This window comes from Phodopus roborovskii, unplaced genomic scaffold, assembly GCF_943737965.1.
Source record: "Phodopus roborovskii unplaced genomic scaffold, PHOROB, whole genome shotgun sequence".
Taxonomy (NCBI): domain Eukaryota; kingdom Metazoa; phylum Chordata; class Mammalia; order Rodentia; family Cricetidae; genus Phodopus; species Phodopus roborovskii.
This window is the reverse complement of record NW_026125537.1, coordinates 4,153,011-4,166,419: the sequence shown is the minus strand read 5'-3', so window position 1 is coordinate 4,166,419 and position 13,409 is coordinate 4,153,011. Positions and strand designations below refer to the sequence as shown.

Here is a 13,409-nt window from a genome sequence, read left to right as displayed (position 1 = left end):
TCTAGTTAGTAAAGAATGTGACAGATTTTCTTCCATCTCAACTTTTGGAATAGTTAAAGAATTGAAATTAGCTCTTCTTTAGGTAGTCCTGTTTGGTAACATCAGTGTAGCTATTGGGGCCTGAACTGCCTTTTACAGTACATTAGACTTTTAATCTCATTGCCTATTTCTTACTGGTTAAGTACTGGTAGGTGGTAGGCACTCACAGGTGTGCATTTCTGCTAGGTTTTCTAAAATTTAACATATAGTTATGATAGATGTAAGTTGTAACATCTTTGTTTTATCTCTGTTATTTGGGTATTCATTTATTAGTTCATCTATATAAAGAGCTGTTTCATTTATTTTAATTTTAAGATTCTGGTTTATTTAGTGTTCTGACCTTCAATTTATTTCTGTCTTAATTTCTTTTGAGTTTACATGTACTGGAATGAGTTTTCCTCCCAGGACTTACGCTTCTGCTGCATTTCAGAGATTTAGTGTGCTGTACCACCATTTGTATTTGCCTTTATGTTTTCCGCACTCAGTTCCTTCACTTGGCTATTGTTCACCCAAGACCATATTCCATTTCTGTGTCTTTATATTCTTACACCTCATCTTTGTAATTTTCAGTCTTACTCCATTTTGGACTGAGAAAAATTGAGGCTTTGTTTGTGGTCTAATGTAACATCTGCCATGAAACTGTGTTATGTACATACAAGAGGAATGTGCATGGCAATACTGTCTCACAATTCTGTGACTCAACATAGATATTTCTTTATTGATTTTCTATCAGAATAATATGCCCATTGGGAGAGTGTAGTATCAAAGCCACCCAAATATTAATTTGAGTCTCTCTTTCCTCTAACATACAGTATTTGCCTTATTAGTTGATTGGCAGGTTATTAGGTATATACATATTTGAAATTGCTAAATCTTCCTTCAGAATTAACACTTTAATCTCAAATTTTTTTTTTCAATTTAAAGTCTGCTTTATTTTATACATACATACCCACCTCTGCAATATCTCTTAACTGTGTATTTTTAAGCTATGTGTATGTTTACCAATGACATTTTTTTTTGTAGAACAGAACATAGCTAAATCATTCTTTTTCTTAACCTTTATTGATGCTTTGCAGATTTCACATCATATATCCCACCCCATCTGCCCTTGCAACCTTATCCCCCAAAACCGAACAAACAAAAAGAATCTCATTGTGGAAGCTGTAGCATAGCCTTTTGGGTTGCACAGTTTTCTCTTTAGTCCTTTTCATCTTCATTTGCAAGTATTCATTGCCATGAGTCATTGGTCTGGTTCAGGGCCTCTGACATCTGGTATACCAGTGATAACGTGCTGTCAGTGGGTCTCCTTTTGGATATCCTGTTGTCCTGTGTCATGGGGATCTTACAGTTTTAGATCTATTGGTTTGTTACCTTCACATGCTCCACCAGTTCATAGATTCAGTGGATTTTGAGGTGGGTCTGAGTGGTAGCTATGTTGCGTAGCTTACTAACTTTCCCTCAGGCTCACTAACCAAATGAGATTTCCAGCACTGCCTTGGCCAACTCACCCAATGAAGCCTGTAGCAAGGAGTGGGGCCAGCTCTTCTGTTCTCAAGCCCTCAGATCCAAGTCCCACTCACTCATATCACCAGGCACAGCTCTACTACTCTTTTGTCCAGGCAAGGTGCAGGGCCTTCTCTCCCAGTTGCTCTAGGGGGCATATGTGGGTGCTCTCATGACCTCAGGGAATGGCTCTAGAGTGCTCCCTTGGCAGGGTGCTGCAGCTTATGAGAGACAGGGTTAATTAGTTCTTACTCTTATGACCTTGGGGCCATGGTAACTTTCAGGATCAGGCTGCTGCTGGGACCAGCTCTCTTGCCTGCCACAGTTAGCAAGGGGTGGGAAGGGGAAAGCATCTTTTCCTCCCCCATGCCACCACATGGCAGACAAAGCTCTGCTGTTCTCATGCCCTCAGGGCCAGCTCACCTGTGTCCCTGATAGCAGAGTCAACTCTAGTGTGCTACCCACGTAAGATACACAGCCATGGTAAGGGGTAGGGCCAGCTCAGCATGAACTGACCCCTACTATCATCTGTGGTACCCCCTAGTAACACAGACTTTGACTATGGCAGGCAGGAGCCCAGACATGGTCCTAGGTCATAGTCCAGCTCAGGTGTAACCATGGCCCCAGGTAGCTGCCCTGATCTATGACATGGCATGACCTTCAATGGCCTCAGGAGCTATGAACATCAACTCAGACCCTGGCTGCTGTAGGGCCATGGACCCATACATGACCCTCAGTAGTATCCTTGGCCTGGACAACACAGTGGACCCAAATGACAGTGCCAGCCACTCAACCTGGCATGGCCCTGGCTTTGGTCCAGACCCTGGGCATCCATGTGGCTTCTGGTTGTACCATGGGCCACCAGACATCAACACAGATATCAACTATGGTAGGAACATGGACCCAGAAGCAGCCTGGCCCCAGATGGCAGTGTAGGCCACTAGGATAGGCATGGCTTCTATAGTGGCCCTCAGACATCAACCTGGCTTCAGGTGGGGGCCCAGACCTCTGCACAGCCCTCAGTGGCAACAGGAGCCACAAACATCACCTCATACCCCCTCAGCTGCTTCAGGATCGCAGACCAAGATTGGCCCTTGGCAGTAGCCCAAGCCCAGAAGTAACCGTGGACTCAGGCCATTCATATCACCCTGTTCCTCACCTCTCCCTCTCTTCCATCTCCCTACCCTGTACCTGCTAACTTCAATGGTGTCTGCCCTGTGCCATAGGTGTCTGGCAGCACTTGCTTGAGACTTGCCCCCACCAGCCTCATACCATGGCACCAAGCTGTGGCTGTGTCACAGCCTGGGGCTAGAGTCCTGCTAGATCTTTCATATAGTCAGTCTATGAGGATTTTGTTGTTGATTGGACTCTGCTCTTTATATATTTCCTTTCCGTGTCCTTCACGTCTAACTTTTTTTTTTTTTTTTTGTGGTTTGGTGCTTTTCTGTCATGTTACATTGGATTCCTATTTCCCTTCCTGTGTCTATTCTTGTACCGAGTTTTCTATAGTCATATATTTTTCACAGTAGTAATCACCATTTTTTTCACTGATAGTATTGAGAATTTCATATGTATAGTCAATGAAATATGATCATATCTAGCCTCCATTTCCCCCTTCCAACTTCATGTCTTCTGTTTAAAGAAACAAAACAAAGTACCAAGTCCAATTAGTGCCACTTCTAGGTTCATGGGTATAGAGCCATCAAGTAGGCACAAGCAAACCACCCAGTGTCCACATCCCCAGAGAAGAATGATTCTCCTTCCCCCAGCAGCCATCACTTTTCAGTAGTTCCTCACTGGTGGGGTTCTCTATTTATGCTGGAATTTTGGCTGGCTTGGTCTTGTTCAGGTAGCTACAGCTACTGTAAGATCATGAGTATGATAACCATGTCCAGAACACAATATTTCACTGCACTCTCCTTCCACATTCGGCTTTTACATTCTTTTTTCCTTTTCTTTCATGGTGTTTCTCTCTGTTAGGATGGATAATTTTTTATTCAAATTTTTAGACTTATTGTTGGTTCATCTTCATGATTATCCATGTATTCAGCAAATTTCTGTACTGGCTGTACTGGAACTCACTCTACAGACCAAGCTGACCTTGAACTCAGAGATCTGCCTGTGTCTGCCTCCCTGAGTGCTGGGATTAAATGCACCACCACTGCCCAGCTCTTTTTTGTATTTATCTGCATTTTCTTGTTTATTTAGAAGCATAATTTTACATCCTATAAACAATTTTCAAAGTTTTCTTCAAATTGAGGTCCTTTGCTAAATAATCATGGTTATATATTTGTGTTGATGTCTGAACATCTTTTATAACATAGGTTTTCATACCAATTTTATCAAGTAGCTGTTATCGGTTTTAGAAGCTTGGGTATGATTATAGGAGAGAAGAAGAGCATACTGGGTGATTCCTTCAGTCTCAGTTGATGCCAGCATTGTCTATTTCCATGGTCTAGTCTAGCCTACAGCAGTTCATAAGTGTAATTTGTTTTTACTTTATGCTGGACAAGGGCTTGTACCACTAGTTGCCACCTTTCAGTGGTGTGGGATCTGGAAGGGTCTATTCTATGGCCTCTCAAAGAAAGATGCCAGGTATTGTAGTACTAACTGTCATAGTCCTGAGACATATCTTTGAGATTCAGGAGAAAAACATGAGAGATGATTGGGTCTGTGCTACCTATAAACAACTTCCCAGGTCATCAAACGAGAAGGAATGAGCTCAGGCCATGCTGGCATCTAAGGCATTGGTCATTGTGGACTACAGTTACATAGTACAAGAAGGACCTTGCCCAGGCTCCATTAGGAGATGGTAGATGCTGGGGACTGCTAGTTCCTCCACTGTGGCTTGGCTTTATCCTACATGTCTATGGAACATTCAGAGCTCAAGATGCCTTAAGTAGCTCAAGATGCCTTAAGTGTATCTTCCTGGATGATCCAATAGCATTCTTTCTGACCAAGTCATAAAGTTATTTGGGAAACTTGATACCATACTGAGGAGCATCCCTTGCATATCCACAAATTCAGTTAGTTTTTTAGCTGTACCCTTTTAAGCCAGAAGGAAAAAGTGCTCCTTATTCTGACATCTTTAGAATTAGGTATTCATAATAATTCCATACTAAAACTTGGACATTTTATTGATTGGGAGAAAGACAAACTAAACTACAGACAATGGAAGAGCCATATTTAAGAAAAATAGCCAACTAATAATAAACTGAAGTTTAAACAATGTTTTACAAGAGGACACCCAGACATAACAATGAACTCAGAATAAAGGAAAGGACTTGTCACTCAAAGGCAAGATGCTGACCTCAGAAAAGACACCAATATCTCCTTGAAGAGTCTCCATGTGCTGGAGTTAGAGACATAGACAGTTCATGCTGATGCATGGCAACATTCCAAATGACTCATCTGGCAAAAGTAAATACTCTCTGGGGGTCCATTTAGGCAACAAAACTGTTGATATAAAATAATGTGCCTGCTTTAACATAACACATATTCAAGTCACACTGAATGATGTATTCTACCATGGAGGAAGTTATAACAACTTTTGATGTCACTTAGTTAAACAAAATAATACATAAATGTATTTTCCAAATACCTTAATGGGGGCATTAGGGAGGCAGGCTGTCTAAGAAAGCAAGTTTTCTGATGTGATCTTAGCTTTGGTGTTGGTGGAGGTTATTCCCAAAGAGTGTCTCTAATGCTCCCATGAATGTTAAGATTAATATGAAGCTAAAGAGAATGGTTATTTAAGGGACTAAGATAATTTTGGCTCTCACTGTACAGCATCCCAAATCTTTACATGCTCCTATGCTCTAGCCACCTGCGATCAATTTGTCAGCACAATATTCAATAACAGAGACCAAGTCCAACTCATTACAATTGAACCGGTTGTATTGGTAGATCTCAAAGGGTGGAGCCCCTATACAGTCTTAGATCTGAAATCAACATGGATTCTAGAACCTTCTCTGTGTCTAGCTCCTGTCTCCTGGGCAGATAGATAACACAGGAAATCCAGTAGGAGATGATGCTTTGGGCCTTGTATACTTTTTCTTACCAAACTACAAGCACTTGGCAGGGAAACAGGAGTTTCATTGTGAGGGTCATCCTGAAACCTAATCCTAGAGAATGAAATCAGATATGAAGAAGGTACATTTTGAAAATTGACATGACTCAGCCAGTTCTAATTTCTCTATTGGAAACCTCAGTCTCTCCAGATGAATGGAGCTAACTTCAAGAGAATACAGCTATTGCTTTCTCACTCCAGCTTAGTATTTTTAATTAAAGCACCTCAATTGAGGGAGGCAACTTTCTGGAAAGGTATCTCTGAACTTGGCTCCATAAAATATCATGGTTGTTCCTCAGGGTCAGAAGTGTACCTATATATCTTTTCATTAGTGAGATGGTGTGATGGTTCATCTTAATTGTTGAGTGAACACAATCTAGGATCATCTGGGAAGAGAATCTTAATTCATGGTTGTCTATACCAAGTTGGCCAATTATTTTTGATTATGTTAATTGATGTGGAATGACCTGCCCACTGCAGGAGACATTATTCCCTAGTTGAGGGAACTTGAAACTATTTAAGTATGGAGAAAATGTGTTGATCGTGAGCATGCCTGGATTCACTGTGTCATGTTCCTAATTATGGATGCCATGTGACCAGCTGTGCCAAGCTCCTGAGCTTTCACTTCCCCCAATAGTGAACTATAACTGGAAACTGGAAACTAGAGAGATTTCTTCCTAAGTTCTATGGTCAGGGGATTTTTATCAAAGCAACAGAAATGAAGACAGATGGTAAATGACCCCTTACTGTCTTGTTACCTCCTGTTCCCACAGGTCTTTTGTCATCCAGCAAATCCCGAGTAGCAATCTGTTCATGGTGGTGGTGGACAGCAGCTGCCTCTGTGAGTCTGTGGCTCCTATCACCATGGCACCCATTGAAATCAGGTATATCCTTTTTGGTGTGGGTCCAGCTGCTGCAGCTGCAACTGGTAAAGGGGAAAACAACAGGAGAGAAACAAGAGGGAAAGATGGCATCCTTTACCTGTGTTTGGAGAAAAGTGCTTAAGCTACTTTAGGGCCAAGTTCTGACCCCTGATATTCAGAGTGTGTGATGCAATCCTCAGAAACATGCCTTAACTACAGTCAACATAATGAATCTCTTAAGTGTGAGCGTTTAAAGGCTCAGAAGATCAGGAGGCGTCCGGAATCCTGCCATGGCTTCCATCCTGAGGCAAGTCAGAAAAGTGTTTCTATGTTCTCTTCCCACCAGGTTCACAATGAGTCCCTCATGGTGACCAAAACCCACAGCTGAAAACTTGTCTCCAGACAAAATAACTGATTTCAGAAAACTAAAACAGGAATACATGACAGCTAATAGATCTGGGCATTCAGCCCACCTCTGCTTAGTGAAATCTTCCTTCGGTGTCCATATATATTTTAAAATCCTTTTCTGATTTTCTATGTGTTATAATTTTGTCATGCACAAGGTGGCTCTGCCCATCATGTTTTATTTTAAGTGGAAGGTAGCATTATTTCCACTGATTATTTCAGATAACTTCTTGTTTAGAAGAAATTCACTTTAAAGAAAAGTGCAACTTAGTATCAAATAGTTGCCAAGATGGAGGTGAATGCTAAGTGACAACCAGGGTTGTCCAGCCTTTTGATATTGTCCTACACAGACCTGCTGGCCTGCATTCATTGCTCTCCTGGGAGGTGTGAGTAGCAGTTGGACATACCTGCATCCAAACCCCTTGGTAATGAGTGTAGAATTAAGTCCACTCTGACAAAGGTGAGTTTTTATTCATTCTGTAGTAATGAAGGTGACAACATTTTAAAACAAGAAAAATAAGTTCATAACTGAACTCCACTTCTACTCCTACCCGAAGTCGAAAGTGTGCCTAGATCATAATTATAGAGTTGGACACTTGATGTTGACAGTGTCACCTCAGCCTTCTTCATGTACAATTTTGATGTACTATAAGCTCTCCAGTTCTTAAGATGTTAAAAGTCAGCACTTACCTACAGTAGGTACTGTCAGCATTTTAACTATAATAAGAGTTTATTAAGAATATTTCCATCTATAGTCAAAAGGGAAATCAAAAGCAACATGTTATATCTATTATATCTATGCTGGAAAAAACCTTTTTAATATTTCAATGATCCTAGCCAAATGATCTGGGTGTGGTAGCCTCTCCTATAACCCAGCACCTAGGTGGCTGAGGCAGGAAGGGAGCAAGTTCAAGGCCAGACTTAGGTAAAGAGTAAGACTTGATCTCAAGATGAACAGCTGTCAAGAACTGAGCATACTAAGTAATTAAAGTAAAAGCTACTAATGCTAACAAGAAAATTTTCCTTTTTTAACTGGATGTAACATAAGCATGAAATTCTATAGTTTTGTTTTTTTCTAGAATACTGGAATTGGGATCAGTATAACCTAGAAAATAATTTTACAAGGAAACAGTCAATTTAAAAAAGAATATATTAGTCTTGCATGGCAGAATAGTTGTCTTATGGATATTCTAAGAATTAATGAGATGCTTTGTTGTCTTAAGATTAGAAACTGTGGAACAAAAGCAGACCCATTTAACTATTCAAATAGCTTGGCCTACCTAGGAAAGATATAGCAAAGTCAGTAGCAATGCTAAAAAAGTTTAAATGATGTTTATAATTAGTAATAGCTCAAGATTATCAAAGTAATACAAAGTGAAGAGACACCTAGGTCTAATTCAGAGGACAACAGTCTCAGGCTTTGCAGTCTTCCTCTTTGGGTACATTTCCCATAGCCAGAGGCCGGGGCAAATTGCACTGGAAGGTAGAGACTTACTTCTAGCAGTTTTTGGTAAAGAATAGCCTTAATAAGAAAATGGCCAATTAGAGTAGGAGAATAATGGACAACGTTTCTAGATGCATTTAAGAGAAAGGAACACGTAAAATGAGTTTTCTGAAACAGGGGCTTTCTCCCCCAAGTGAACAGAAAGATGATACTCTGAACTGATAGTGTCTGTGTCCCTAGAAACTGTCGTGCTTTTTAGTGAGATCACAGCAGACACCTATAGAAACAGCCCTTTTCTACTCCACTGGTTCTCAACCTGTGGGTCGTGACCCCCTTGCCAAACCTCTGTCTCCAAAAGTATTTACATGATTCATGACAGCTGCAAAATTACAGTTATGAAGTAGCAATGTAAATAACTTTATGGCTGGGGGTCACCACAGCGTTAGGAAGAGTGAGAACCACTCACTGGTCTATATAATTTTCAAAGCGAGCCTGGGAGATGTGGTTCAGTGAGGAACCTGGGTTTGGTTCCCAGCACCTACTTCAAGTGGTTTGTGATTCTAGATGATTTGATGCGCCCTCTTCTGGACACTACAGGCACAGCACTCACAGTCATGCCCCCAACACACACAAATTAGAAACAAATCTTTTAAAAAGTAAAATAATTTCAGAGAGTAATTTAGATAGTGTGTGCATTGACAGCTGCAGTTACGTATTTGGACCTCTAACTTGGTGGGATTTAGACACACCTGATTCCTTCCATCGCTGAGTCAAAAGATTCTAGAATCCTCATCAGTATGGAAACTGCTGAGCTTAATGTCCTAGAACCTGTTTCTGCTTTAACCAGCCCCTACTTTCCCCACAGGAGAATGCAAGGGAGTGTGGGGGTGCATCAAGTCTCCATGCCCAGGTGGTCCTGCTGCTGCTCCCCCTGGTTTTGAGTCTCTTCTCGAGGTGACACTGACTACTGAGATGTTCTTTTGGCATGCTATAAATTATGGATAAACTGTGAACCCAAATATGGTGCGACATAGAAGACATAAGCATAGGCCAGCCATCAGCATCTCATGATTTTAAACTGTGCGTGATAGAAACTCTTACAGATACATTGACAAAAAAGTTATCTTTTTACTTTGCCAGTCATGCAAATGTGAGTTTACCACATGATCACCCTTCATCAGAAACGGGGCTATACTGGGTAGGCAGTATCCCTTCTGCTTGAAAACCATGGAAACCAATTTAAAACTCTGTACTTTTTAAATAAAGTATATTAAAATCATAATCACCTTTGTGGAATTTATCATTTTATGAGCTGAGAGAAACAGTCTAAATGTCACCTATTCCAGGAACCAGTAAGGATGCTGTTGGCAGAGGATGTGCCCCCAAAGCAGACTCTAGACAAATCGTTAACAATTGTTTAGATGTTCCACTCAAATCCTAAAAATATTTACAGAAGTAAATCAAACTATCCTCTACATTGGGGAGATTTCATTACATAGAACTCTGGGTTTGTTGAATCCGACTTCAATAGAGATCATACTTTTAGAGGAGAACACAGTCAAGTGCTGAACTATTTAAGGGTAGAAATAAAGAAGTCATAAATCCCAGGAAATTCTTCTGAAAAGGCTTGGAGGAAATAAAGAATGACCATGAAAGACTCTGAATCTCATTTCTTCACTATTTGGCTTCTAGTGTTGTTCATAAATAAGAGGTGATACCAGTTCTCAGATATTACAGGACATGAGACTATCCATTACTGAAATGCTGGCCCACAAACCGAAAAACAGAGCCACTGGATCATGGTCACCAATAAGGTGGATTAATTTCCTTGCCTAGGTAAACATGCCCTGCTCTATGGGATGGCTACTTCAAAGCCATCTAGAGGCCACCTAAACTTTCAAAACAACAACAATGGAAAAATCCCAATGTACGCTCACCTCTTTCTAAAATAGCTCCATGGCTGATGGACATAACAACACCACATCAGTATGCTCCTTAAAGTGACTATGCCTCCAGCTCTTGTTATAACAATACTTTCACTTGCAAAAATGTAGCCACCGTAGGGAGATGGAATGGCGTCCATCCATACTGTTCACTAATGAATGAATAAATGCACTTGTCACTCAAGCAAACAAAAAACACATTATACTTAATACTAGGCTATGGTGATGTAACAAAACTAGTGCCCTAAGACCCATGTTACTTCATTATAACTCTGAGGAACTGGCAAAAAGAAGCCAACTGTGTCCCGGAGTGTAATTTAGTACTGATGGTAATTACACCCAGTACAGCTCTAAATAGCAGAATGAATTGTCCTTCGCTCTGACATAAAGGTAACAGAGTCCAGTCACACTATGCTTTGTGGCAGTGTGGGTCATCACAGTCCTGTAAGTGGCCCAGGAGGCCCCTCATGCTGTCTGCTCCAAAGGCATTGCCAACCAAGTGGGCATCATTTTTATCACATTTGCCAGTAAATAACTTTCTCCAACACACCATGTCTCAAGGACAACTCTCAATCCCTTTTTACCAAGTGTATTCTTACCACTGACTATCCTGTGCCTGCCTAGATATGATTCTGTGGGTTTCAAAACCTCTGTCCTTTGCACACCAGATGGGACTGTCCTTTAACTCAAGCCCTGGGTGTGGCTGTGAGTGGTGTTCAGGCCCTTGTCACAGGGTCTGCCTCATACTACATCCTTCTGTGCTTGAAGATCAACCCAGTCCACATTCCATTCTCAATGTGGTCAGCAAAAGCAACATTTCTAAGCAGATGTCCAGTTGCATGACTTGTCCAATGTTACTACAGTGACATACAGAGATTCTTGTACTCCTCCACAGTTACTGAAACAGTCTTTGTCTTAGAATCACTTGTTATCACTCAAGAGTCTTGACTACTGAGGGAGAGAACCCAGGCATTTGTAACTCTAGAGGATTCACTTGAAGTCATATTGGAGAACTACTGACCCATACATAGCACTGCAAAGTCTATGCTCTGGACTCTGCCTGCCTTCCTAAAACCTCCATGTACCACTCTGTCCCATGCCTACTGAATCCCACTGCTCTGCAACCCTCTGGACCTTGATGCTCGGTGTGGTCCTTGCTAAGGCACATTATACCCTCTATTTATTCTGGGTTCATCTTCACATGCCTATTTCATCTCTCTTTGAACTCCACTTAAATACCCCACCCCAGACACATCCCAGTAAATACCCCTCCCCCCTACACACACACATACACTCAACATGCAGCCTGTAGTCTGGAAGTTCTCAGTTTTCCTGCTGAATTATGGGATTTTGCTGATATAGTAACCTTATCTCCTGGTCCTACAACACTGCAGATAGTAAAAATAAAACTGTTACCAAATGTGCCAAACCTAGTGAGTGATATTTCCTGAAGCCCGATTCTGCCATACTGATGTTTTGAAAATAGTTAAGACTCCTGGGGCTCTCACTTCAGACCCAAGTAGATTAAGTCACTGTTGCCATTTTACAGATAGAGAAATGGAGGCACCAGAGGGAAACTGTGTTGAGGGTTCACATAGCTGGAAGTTGAAGTCAGGCAATCGCCAGCATCGTCATAGCACATTGTAGATCACTGGATAAGGAGCATTAGATTAAAGTGCAGGGCAATGGGACACAAATTAGGTGTGCTGGTGTTTTTAAATGCACTTGGGAAAATGCAATATGATAAAGGAATTTACTTAATGATGACCCACAAAGACCCCCCCCCTTACTCTCCATCTCTCCTTTGACCTCATCCTATTTCCCTTTCCTTGCACTAAAGCAGAATGTCTGCCCTGCTCCTCAAATATGCAGGGCATGTATAACCTCAGTCAGGGCCTTCGCAGTTGCCATTCTCTGTCCAAGGCACCATTTCAGCCCCAGATCCCCGTGCACATCACTCCCACTTTCAGTCTAACCTTTGTAGGTGTCTCCCCTGCCCTCCATTTTATAAAGGCATTTTTACCTCCCCTGCTTGACTATTTTCCACAGCAGTTATTTGGGGAGCACTCTCCCCAGTTTGTCTCTCCCAAAGAATGGAAAATTCAGTAGGGATTTTGTCTGGAAGGGCAGGAAGAGGCGTCCCCGTGCCCAGAGTGGGACAGTATTGCCACAGCTGTAGAAGGTGGGGAACTGAGCATACAAGCCAACTCTGAAGATGCATACTGCAGATGATGGATGTAAGGCTGAGAATATTCTACTACCTGCCCAAGGCAGGCAGGCTGTGGTGGCCAAAGCCAGAAGTCAGAGCCAGGAGTAGCTCCAAGAGCTTATGTTCCATTTACATTTGCCGCCAGGTCATACCCTGTGTTGTCAAGGCTCAGGCAAGTGCACTGTTGTTCCACTCAACAAATACTCTGTGCCCTCTGAACTGTAGGCACTGACTGGCATCAGGCTTGCATGCCACGTTTTCACAGAGAGATCTGTGCTCCTGCTGCTACTTCACCGTGTGGAGCATCAACACTGCTCTTGGGCCTCAGAAACAGGAGGATTACCATACTCTGTGTAATTTTCCTGTGTGCCAGAGCCCTATATCCAAGAGAACAATGCCTCTACTATTCAAAGGCCACCTGTGATCTAAGCAGTGACAACAGAAGTGTGAATCCAGATCATACCAGTCTATACTGGGCATGTCCTCAGCGTCGCCGGCATAATTTCTCAAAAGCAGAACCATGAGCTGTAACACAGTTAATCCATCATTACATCACTAACCCTTGAAAATCACTATGCATGGCAGTAAGCCAGGATCTTTCCCTTCTTTGATGCAGCGAGGAACTCCTTTGCTCTACTGCCCTGGCATGAGATCTTTTCCATCAAGTATTAATCATTCATTGATGCACTAATTGCACCAAAGTGTTGAACTTAGTAATAAAATAATATGCTAATTAACCACACAGACTTTAAGTCTCAATATTTATAATGTATAGATTTATATAGCATGATAATGTGGTATGATGTCAACATTCAATACTATCAATCCCATCATTAGTCTTTATTGTAGTAGATAAGAGTGCAGAAAATGGGTGTGTCACAAGCAGATACTGTGCATAGGGCGCCATAGTGTGTGTCTGGTGAGCTATGCTGAC

The 13,409-nt window shown here is 41.7% G+C and overlaps 1 protein-coding gene across 2 annotated transcripts in view; it reads left to right on the top strand.

Moving 5' to 3' along the window:
• Positions 1-9,605, top strand: part of LOC127216169 (voltage-dependent calcium channel subunit alpha-2/delta-3-like) — an 86,199-nt gene extending 76,594 nt beyond the window's left edge. Inside the window, exons 9-11 of one of the 2 annotated variants that reach the window (XM_051176761.1) lie at positions 6,385-6,500; positions 6,702-6,781; positions 9,189-9,605. In XM_051176761.1, the coding sequence (XP_051032718.1) occupies positions 6,385-6,500; positions 6,702-6,781; positions 9,189-9,281 (289 nt within the window). In that variant the 3' untranslated portion in view covers positions 9,282-9,605. The remainder of the gene's footprint in view (positions 1-6,384; positions 6,501-6,701; positions 6,782-9,188) is intronic. The other variant, XM_051176762.1, reaches the window with a different exon arrangement.
• The last annotated feature ends 3,804 nt before the right edge of the window (positions 9,606-13,409 follow it).